At 32.2% G+C, this 8,792-nt stretch overlaps 1 protein-coding gene across 3 annotated transcripts in view; it reads left to right on the forward strand.

Annotated features, from left to right (window-relative positions):
- Window positions 1-1,251: 1,251 nt before the first annotated feature.
- LOC108748027 (golgin IMH1) overlaps window positions 1,252-8,792 on the forward strand; it is an 11,278-nt gene continuing 3,737 nt past the window's right edge. The window contains exons 1-17 of one of the 3 annotated variants that reach the window (XM_018485976.1): window positions 1,252-1,669; window positions 2,966-3,064; window positions 3,132-3,215; window positions 3,406-3,572; window positions 3,708-3,799; window positions 4,027-4,113; window positions 4,695-4,860; window positions 5,021-5,246; window positions 6,298-6,451; window positions 6,610-6,739; window positions 6,811-7,041; window positions 7,113-7,286; window positions 7,421-7,581; window positions 7,694-7,976; window positions 8,044-8,158; window positions 8,264-8,378; window positions 8,462-8,584. In XM_018485976.1, coding sequence (XP_018341478.1) covers window positions 2,967-3,064; window positions 3,132-3,215; window positions 3,406-3,572; window positions 3,708-3,799; window positions 4,027-4,113; window positions 4,695-4,860; window positions 5,021-5,246; window positions 6,298-6,451; window positions 6,610-6,739; window positions 6,811-7,041; window positions 7,113-7,286; window positions 7,421-7,581; window positions 7,694-7,976; window positions 8,044-8,158; window positions 8,264-8,378; window positions 8,462-8,584 — 2,406 coding nt within the window. In that variant the 5' untranslated portion in view covers window positions 1,252-1,669; window position 2,966. The remainder of the gene's footprint in view (window positions 1,670-2,965; window positions 3,065-3,131; window positions 3,216-3,405; window positions 3,573-3,707; window positions 3,800-4,026; window positions 4,114-4,694; window positions 4,861-5,020; window positions 5,247-6,297; window positions 6,452-6,609; window positions 6,740-6,810; window positions 7,042-7,112; window positions 7,287-7,420; window positions 7,582-7,693; window positions 7,977-8,043; window positions 8,159-8,263; window positions 8,379-8,461; window positions 8,585-8,792) is intronic. The other 2 variants (XM_018485977.1, XM_018485978.1) reach the window with 2 other exon arrangements.

An 8,792-nucleotide genomic window follows, 5' to 3' on the forward strand; every position in this document is an offset into this window, starting at 1 on the left:
TTATATATATATAAAGAATTGTGGAAATATCAATAGATGAAAATTTTTTTTATTAATTTAAATATTTTTATAAAAAGATATAATAAATGCATAACAGTTATACTGTAAATAAAAATAACAGATATAAAAATTAATTATTCCAAAAATTCAAGCTATATATTAAAATGAAGTAAGTAATTTATCTTCATTCTTCATTGAGGAAATTATCCTTTTTACTAGACATTCTATAATCATGTTAAGGATTCTTGTTATTAGAGTTATAAAAAAACAAAGGAACGTTTTTTTATATGGAATTGATACAGGAACTGATAGATTTTTATATGAAAATGGGGAAAAATATATAAAAGCTTGATATTTACAATTACATTTTTCTATGAAAATATTAGGCAACATATGAGCATAAATATAAAGACTTCGAATTATTTTCTTGGAAAGAAGTTAAATTCTAATACTGTGCATGCGTTTCAAGTATCTTTAATGATTAATAGGAGTAAATCATTTGACAAGGTAGGGTAGATAACTTGACAAGATAATGCAAAATTAAAATATTGCATTCGACAAGTTAATCGCTTATGATGTATTATAAATGTATTATATACATAAATATAAACATATATACTACGTTTATACAATTTTATACTGTGTCACGGAGATGGGTGAAATGTTTGGTGTATTAATAAAAGTTAATAAAAATAATTAATCCTTTTTTTTTAATACCTCCCCCTGTCAATTTTATAATACATATTTCTATCTTTTTCGCTATACGTCTCTCGCATTCCGCATATTTATCATGAATATTTATTTTATTCACCATAGCTTGTGATTAAATAATCTTTCTTAAGATTAATATATTAACTAGTTAGGTTTTAGTAGCACCTTAATTTTTTGCACATCCACAAAATGAAAAAAAAAAACGCATAAATATAATACAAATCTGTCGCTGATATAAATCGCATTCCAGACGAAGACGTTCGAAATATAAAGCTTTGAGGGAATATCCACTGTGACGACATTTTATGATGTCAAAATGAAAGATGCGGATACAGTAATTTTTTAAGCTCGAATCGCGCGTTTTACTTCCGTTCGCGCATTTGCGGCAAAAAATGAATGAAGACGAAGCTACTTCGCCTCGCGCGTGCAACGCGCGCTCAAGATGTCTTCGCGCTTCCCTATATTTATAGCTAGAGACAAATATACACCTTGGCGTAGGTCCAATCGCCCGTATACCCGCACACAGTCTACGGGGAAAACGGACAAACCCCGTAATAGCGGAGCTGTGTCAGTGCTATTAGTGACGTCGCGCGCAGCGTAGGAATCTCGAAACGCGGACGCGTGTAAGAAGAGAAGAGGAAAAGATAGGAAAAAAATGAGCGAGATTCGCGGATAGATACTATAGAGGCGAACCGACTTCCGGGGAAAGACGAGATCGCGAGGAACTACCCCCCCTCCCTCCCTCCCTCCCCTCTTTACGATGCGAGTGTTATTCGATTACGCGATTACGATGCGATTACCGTATTCATTCAGAATGGAAGAGACGACGAGCGCCGCGACGACGAACGCCCGTTTCTGACCGAGCGACGACCGACCGATTGACCGACCGGCAACAGCCTAGGATAAATTTAATTCACGTCGGCCCGCCGTGATTTGGATTGATATCGGTGCCGATTGAGTGAGTAGCAGGCATGATATAAAAACCTACGCGACAGATTGCGTAAGAGATAGATCGTCGAGAGATAGATCGTCGAGAGATAGATCGCGATCAAATGGAGAACGCGAATAAGTCTATCCCCTACGTTTCTTCCGGGCTTCTCTGATTCCCGTTTTGACGTAGGCAAAAGATGGGTGAAAAAAAAGGGGAAGAGACAGCGTGGCATTGAAATTTTATAAATAAACCGCCGCACCGCGCCGGTGCGCATAATTCTCCAAGTGCCATGCTTGTTACGCGTGTGTGCGTATGTATGTGTGCGTGCTGCGTATTGTCAGAAATATGTATAATAAAGACGACAATGCAGCTCGCGAATGTTCGCTGGCGACAAATTCACTGATAGAAATCAACTTCTTAAACAAGTTTTATTGTACTTTTCTTTCTATTTTTTGGCTTCGTGTGAATTGTTAAATGTTCCTTACAGATTTCACGATCAGATGATTCGGGGGGGAATTTAAACAGCGACTTCGATGTTATTGACAGCATAAGTGAAGGCGCCCTGAAATGTATTATACTGGTTATAATTTTTTTCCACTGCAATTAGGAATTTTTTTTTCAAAAGACGAGTCAACTTGAAATTAAGTGATTAAATATGCATAGGTTTTTTTTTATAGTTTTGCGAGCTTCTTTAAATTCACCGATAATGATAAATTCATCGATAGATATAAAATTATAAAAATTGGCCAATAACTTTTTAACAGATAATTTAATGAAATGCAGGTTCCTTATTCCAGACAAGTGTATTTTGCACTGATTGGTTTTAAATTTTCCTATCAAATTATCTGCTTTTTTCTTTTTTCGTATTTATGAAAAGTGAAAAATACCATCATTATCCCATGTTGTATAAAGTATATCAGCAATATCGTGCAATGCAACTAAGAAAAAAATAAATTACGGAAATGTATAATCACAAATTTGAAAAGATTTCGCAAAGTTAAAACGTGATTTCACTTTTATCTGTAATCTTTATGTAAATCTTTTCGTGCTTCTTTTTACATGAGTTTCTCTCTTTAAATTAAATAATATCAACAAATATATTTAGAATTGGAAATATTATATATATTATCGGTAATATTTTTAAATGGCAATATTTATATTAGCTGTTTTGAGAACTTTAAAAAATCAATGTAAATATTATTTCCGTTTAGAACGAACAATTGGATCTGTCTTTTTCAATTATACTATATTACTTTATATAAATTTGTTTTATTTCGAGGTACTATAAGAAAATATAACTGGAAAACAATAACTTGCACACAGGATGCACTCCATGTATTCGTCTAAAAAAGGTGATCCTCTTTGCCCTTTGGGTTTCCACCCGCAGGTTCGGTGGCCAACGCGTTGCAAACGATGTTTTAGGTAATTACTTAAAGCAGAAGGTACAATACAAAATGCGCATTTCGAATTAATAATAATATCTCTTCAGAGATTACAAAGAGCATGGCGGCAGAAGAAACAGTCTCGGAGACATCACGTCTTCGTCCCCAAGTCTTTCCTCAGATTCTACACGGTAGGTAGAATCCTTTCGCCTACTAATTATAAATTGCCTAAAAATGTCAATTATTATAACGCGCCTTTACTGTTAGCATAAGTTAACAAAATATCTGCATAATAATATAGCAATAATGATACGTTAATTGCTTTGAAGAACTGTGAGTATTATAGAAAAATTGATTGTTGTTGCGAATGAATTTTGAAAGCGGATCCGAGAACAAAAGGATATGGTCTTCCGCTACGAATTTGGCGAAAGACGAAACCAAGAATGATCATTTGCAACCGCCGACGTCAGCTGGATGGACATCGCTGATGGATCTTTCCGCTATAGATAAGAATCCAGAAGACGCTCCTAAATTAGAAAGTAATAAAAGTGAAGTACTGAGACAGATTAAATGTCAAATTAATATTGAAATTAGTAATTAATGTCAGATCTTCTTCTTTTTTTTTTTTTTTTTTTCTTAAATCACCCTAATTTACGGTTGCATAAATCCACGTGGCGATGCAGATGTTAGAAAACCGGCGAAGCTTCAAATAAAAAATGTGATAAGCAACAGTAAGAGTGGCACTTCGGAAAACGACGTCGAATTTATTATTCAGGTATCCCTTCGTTAACTAACCCACTAGTGGCATGGAATGCTTTATGTCAAATAAAACGTACACACCTGCATACAAACACGCACATAAACGCTTATAAACGTCTTCTTTATACAAAGGCGCCTTGTAGTTGTATGTACAGCAGACGGTAGCGTAGCGACATTCAAATGATAAAAGAGTGAACAAATGTGAAATTCTCTTTTGCACTCTCATTTGTCACACTACTTTAGGTAAGGAAATCACGATCAGCACCGTCGAAACAGGTGGTCCAGGACGGGCCGGATAATGTTATGGTAAAGAGAGAAGATACCAAGGAGGTGAGCCGATCGTCGCTTTCGATATAACACGGAAATCTTGCGATTAATATCATATATATATCGCCCATCGTATCGTTGTGTGATGCCGTTGTTTACGCATTTGATATACCAGATTCATAATGTCGTATATCGTGAATTACAAAGCATTTTCGCGATAATATACTTCAAAACTATCATTAAATGCATTTTGTTTAAATGTTAATTAACTTGTTCAGACATTAACTATATGTAGATCAATGTTACACCTGTATATGTATAATTTAAAGAAAAGTTTCTATCAAAAAGATTTTGATGTTTGTCTTATATATGTATATATGATAATACATCTATGATATCATGAGATATGTGTATTTGAATCTCTCAGATCTGACTTTTAGAAAAAATGTTGCATACATGCAGCAATGCTTAAAAATTAAATTAAAAAGTGCATTAAATTATTCAAGCGCAACATTATTTTTCATAGTCACAGTTTCTATGTTATTTACGAGTGTCAGAATTGAGAGGATTTAAGCGAAGATTGAATATATGAACAGCATAATCTCGATGATAAGTGCCAATTAACAGATGTTTGCTCCTCACAGAATGAAATAGAAAAATTGAGGTCTCAGTTAAACGATATGAGAGCAAGATGTGAGAAGGCAGAGAAAGAAAAAAGTGAGATATTACTGCGTCGATTGACGACCATGGAGACAATGTCGAACAAAACATCGACAAGCGAAGTGACAAAGCTACAGAAGAAAAATGAAGGTATTAATTTTTGAAGTTTATAGAAAGTGCAATAGAAAATTTTTATAGAAAAATTCGCTGTATTATATTATGCTCTTTCATCGCATTATCATCATTTAAAGAATTTCTTTTAAATTCCTATGTATGTAATACGTAGTATAATGTCACGTACGTGTTTTAGCACTAGCGCAAGAGAAAAATGTATTGCTAGCAAAGATAAAAAGTTTGGAAAAAGAACCGATTAGTAAACCATACAGAGGTGAAAAGGACAAAACGCACGACGAATTACGTTCAAAACTAAAAGCCGCAGAAAACCTTTGCGAAAGTTTAATGGATGAAAATGAGGATATGAAAAAGGAAATCAGACAGTTAGAAGAAGAAATCTATGAGTTGCAAGATAATTTTAGGTACTATATTTTCTTGCATAAAGAATACTATAAAATATCCTATTGAGATCCCGCAATAATATTATGCATGCTACTTACTTACTGTAGTTTTTCAAAAATATAACTCTTTATATAATTTTATGCTTAATAAAATTATATATGATAACATTTTGTCTCATATATTATTTATTTCAAATGGCTTTAGTTTTGTTTTAAAATTGATAACAACGGCAATTTTTGGTATATGTATTGTAGTTATTAATATTATGAAGAAAAAATTATAATTAAATATACTAATAGATTTATATCATCACTAAAAAAATTGCGAAGTACGACTCGCCATTATTTATATAAAACGAATAATTCTATGACTTTTTAATATTGCATATTACATGTCTATCAAAATTGGTGTATCTCTGTTCCTTTCAATAAATCATTATCGCATTTCAATTTTTGCGACAAAACTTTTTTATGTTCAAAAGATTTATTCAGGATCTTTACGCATACGGCAATGCAACATGTATGCAAAGTCAAACTGTTTTATACAAAAAAATCTGAAAATCTGTTGTGTATGTCGGAAATCATAAGTTTCAAAAGAGATCACAATCTTTTGCAAAATGAGCTATATGTGGATTGTTGCAGGACAATGATTTGGACAGATTTGAGAAGTATATATCCCCTTTTTAATACGGATGGCACTTGTTGAATCTTTATTTGACAACCGTGATCATACTCATAAAATAAAATCCATAAACTTTTTTTATCGTTTTTCACTTTTATGGGATCACATTTACTTTTTGCGATTATATCCCAATCGGAAGAGAAGTCTAGCGGAGAGCCTATGAGAAAATTCACGTTAAAATTTTATAAGATTTGAGAATTTTTTGAAAGAGAACAATACGCGGAATATCATACCGCTTTTCCCTCTCAAATTTTGTGTAGAATTTCTTTCACGTCTTTATGAGGAACAGAGATACTCAAACGTGACAAAATCTGCGACAAATCTGTAAATGGTTACCTTGTGTCGCGATGCAATATGTGTCTTTATACGGATATAATTTTCGCATATAAGGGACGAACAAGCAGATGAGTATACTCGTTTACGAAAAAGTTTGGAGCAATCGAACAAAAATTGCCGAATATTGTCATTCAAATTGCGAAAAGTAGAACGCAAAGCCGAAGAATTAGAAAATGATCGGTCAGCTTTAGAGAAGAAATATGAAGAGGTAAATGTATTAATGACAAATAAAAAATTTCTTTCTTATTAAATTTTAATAGCATACAATATAGTTAAATAATTGCCGTTCTATATAATTCATATTCATTAAGTGCAAGATTATATATTACATATTAAATCTTCCTATTTACCTATAAAATTTATTAGGTAAAGAAAACAGAAGAGATTTTGCAGAAAGTAAGCAGTGCATTCCAGAACAGAACGCAAAAGAAACCGACAGAATCCACAACAAAATTGCAACTTAAAAAGATGGTTGACGAAGTGGAGAAAGAAATAGGTTTAATGATTCATTGTATTTTTATAAATTTCGTAAAAATCAATATCTCATTTAAATTGTTAATGTTTTAGAGGACATGCTAAATATCTTTACCAATATTAAAAATGGACATAACATCGATATACCGGATGTAAAATCGAAAGCTAATAATACTGTACAGTACGATAAACTTCTAAAAGAACATGAATTGCTTAAAGAAAAATTTGAATCTGCTGTAAAAGAACTGACTAGCGAAAAAGAGAAGAAAAAAGTTCAGCCAAGTGTAAAAGTAGAAGATACCAAAAATGTGGATTTACAAAATGGTAGAAAAGATACGAATTCTGCATTAACAACAGTAAGATTAGACATACTTAAATTGTAAATCTTGTTACAGTGAAGAGAAAGTTGGACGAAGTAGTTACTTTACGAGAAGCTGAAAGAAAAGCCTGGGATAAAGAAAAACTGGCGCTTTCAGAAGAAAAGGAAAAATTGAAATCTAAACTATTATCGCTATCGTCCGAAAAATTAAAAATTTATAACGAGGTTGTACAACTAAAGAAAGATCTCGGTAAAACTTGCGCTTTATATTTAATATAATTATAAAATCACAATTTTTTAACTAATCTTGCATATTTTTAATATATCCAAATATTATTAGAAAACTACTGATAAATATATAATACGACTTTCATTATATTACAGAAACAGCTAAAACGTCAGAAAAAGATACAGCAACGATGGAGACAACAATAAATGAAATAACAGAAAAACTTTCGCTGGAACAAGAAAAGTGTAAAAGGCTACAAGATGATTTGTCATCGTACACCGAAAGGGAATTAAAAATGTCGCAATCGATAACATCTGTAAATATCATTTTTATTCTAGCAAGAAATTACTTACACATTATTTACTGTATAAATTAAATAGATTAATAATCTATCTTGCGACTCAGATTATTTCTTTCGATTAAAATAGGTTGAACAGATGAAAGCCAAGCTTGATTTTGAGGTAAAGCGTTTGAAAAAGGAATTAGAAAGTACAAAGTCTACGACATCAACGAAGATCACGGATCTAACTGCAGAGCTTACGGAAGTTAAGCAGGAGAGAGAGAAATTAACATCGCAACTTAATAGCGAGAGAAAAGCGAAGGAAACCGAAGTAGCAGTACTTAAGAAAAAAATAACTTCCTTAGAAAAAGATGGGCAAAATACAAAACGCATGAACGAGATGAAAGAAACTTACGATGAAAAAATATTAAGTACAGTATCGCAAGATACAATTTATTTCTCAAATGTATTATGAATTTAACGTGACGAAATTTTCAGATCTCGAGAATGAGATTAAGAAACATCAACACGAGCAAGAAACTCTTACGAAACAATATCAAGAGCTTACGAATTCAAAGCTGCAGATTGAAAGGGAGAATGAATCTTTGAATAGGTAAACAGCAATTCGACACTAACGGTGTGAGGAGTAAGAATTCATTGCCAACAATATTAAATGCCTGATATAACCTTCTTCATTTAATCTTACGTTTTATTATAGCAAATGTTCGGGACATAAGAGAGACTTAAAAAATATACAAACCGAACTTGAACAGTTGCGTAATTCGATAAGAATGAAAGAGAGTGAGTGGCGATTAGAGAAATCTGCTCTTGAGGTATAGAGATTTCATCATACCATTATTAGAAATTTCAGTTTGAAAAATTTTATTATCGTTAAGTTATACTCGTACTCTTTCAGGGCCAAATTCGTGACAATCAATTGCCGAACAAAGTTATTGTAGAAGAATTAAACAACGAAATTAATACATTGAAGAAAGAGAATGCCACTTTATTGGAACGATTGGAGGATGTAAGAAAGATAGTAAGTAATATCTATTATTTATGTGTAATTTTGCTGTTCCGAGAATATACAAAACATCAATGTATTATCCACTTGTTTGTTGTTTTTACATTATGTTGGCTAATTTTCATAAATTCATTTAAATATTTAATTATTCTCATGTAAAAAATATAATTTTGACTATTTTAATTTACAGAATGACGATTTGTCTACAAAACTGAAAGATTAT

Source organism: Trachymyrmex septentrionalis, unplaced genomic scaffold (genome assembly GCF_001594115.1).
Source record: "Trachymyrmex septentrionalis isolate Tsep2-gDNA-1 unplaced genomic scaffold, Tsep1.0 scaffold21, whole genome shotgun sequence".
Taxonomy (NCBI): domain Eukaryota; kingdom Metazoa; phylum Arthropoda; class Insecta; order Hymenoptera; family Formicidae; genus Trachymyrmex; species Trachymyrmex septentrionalis.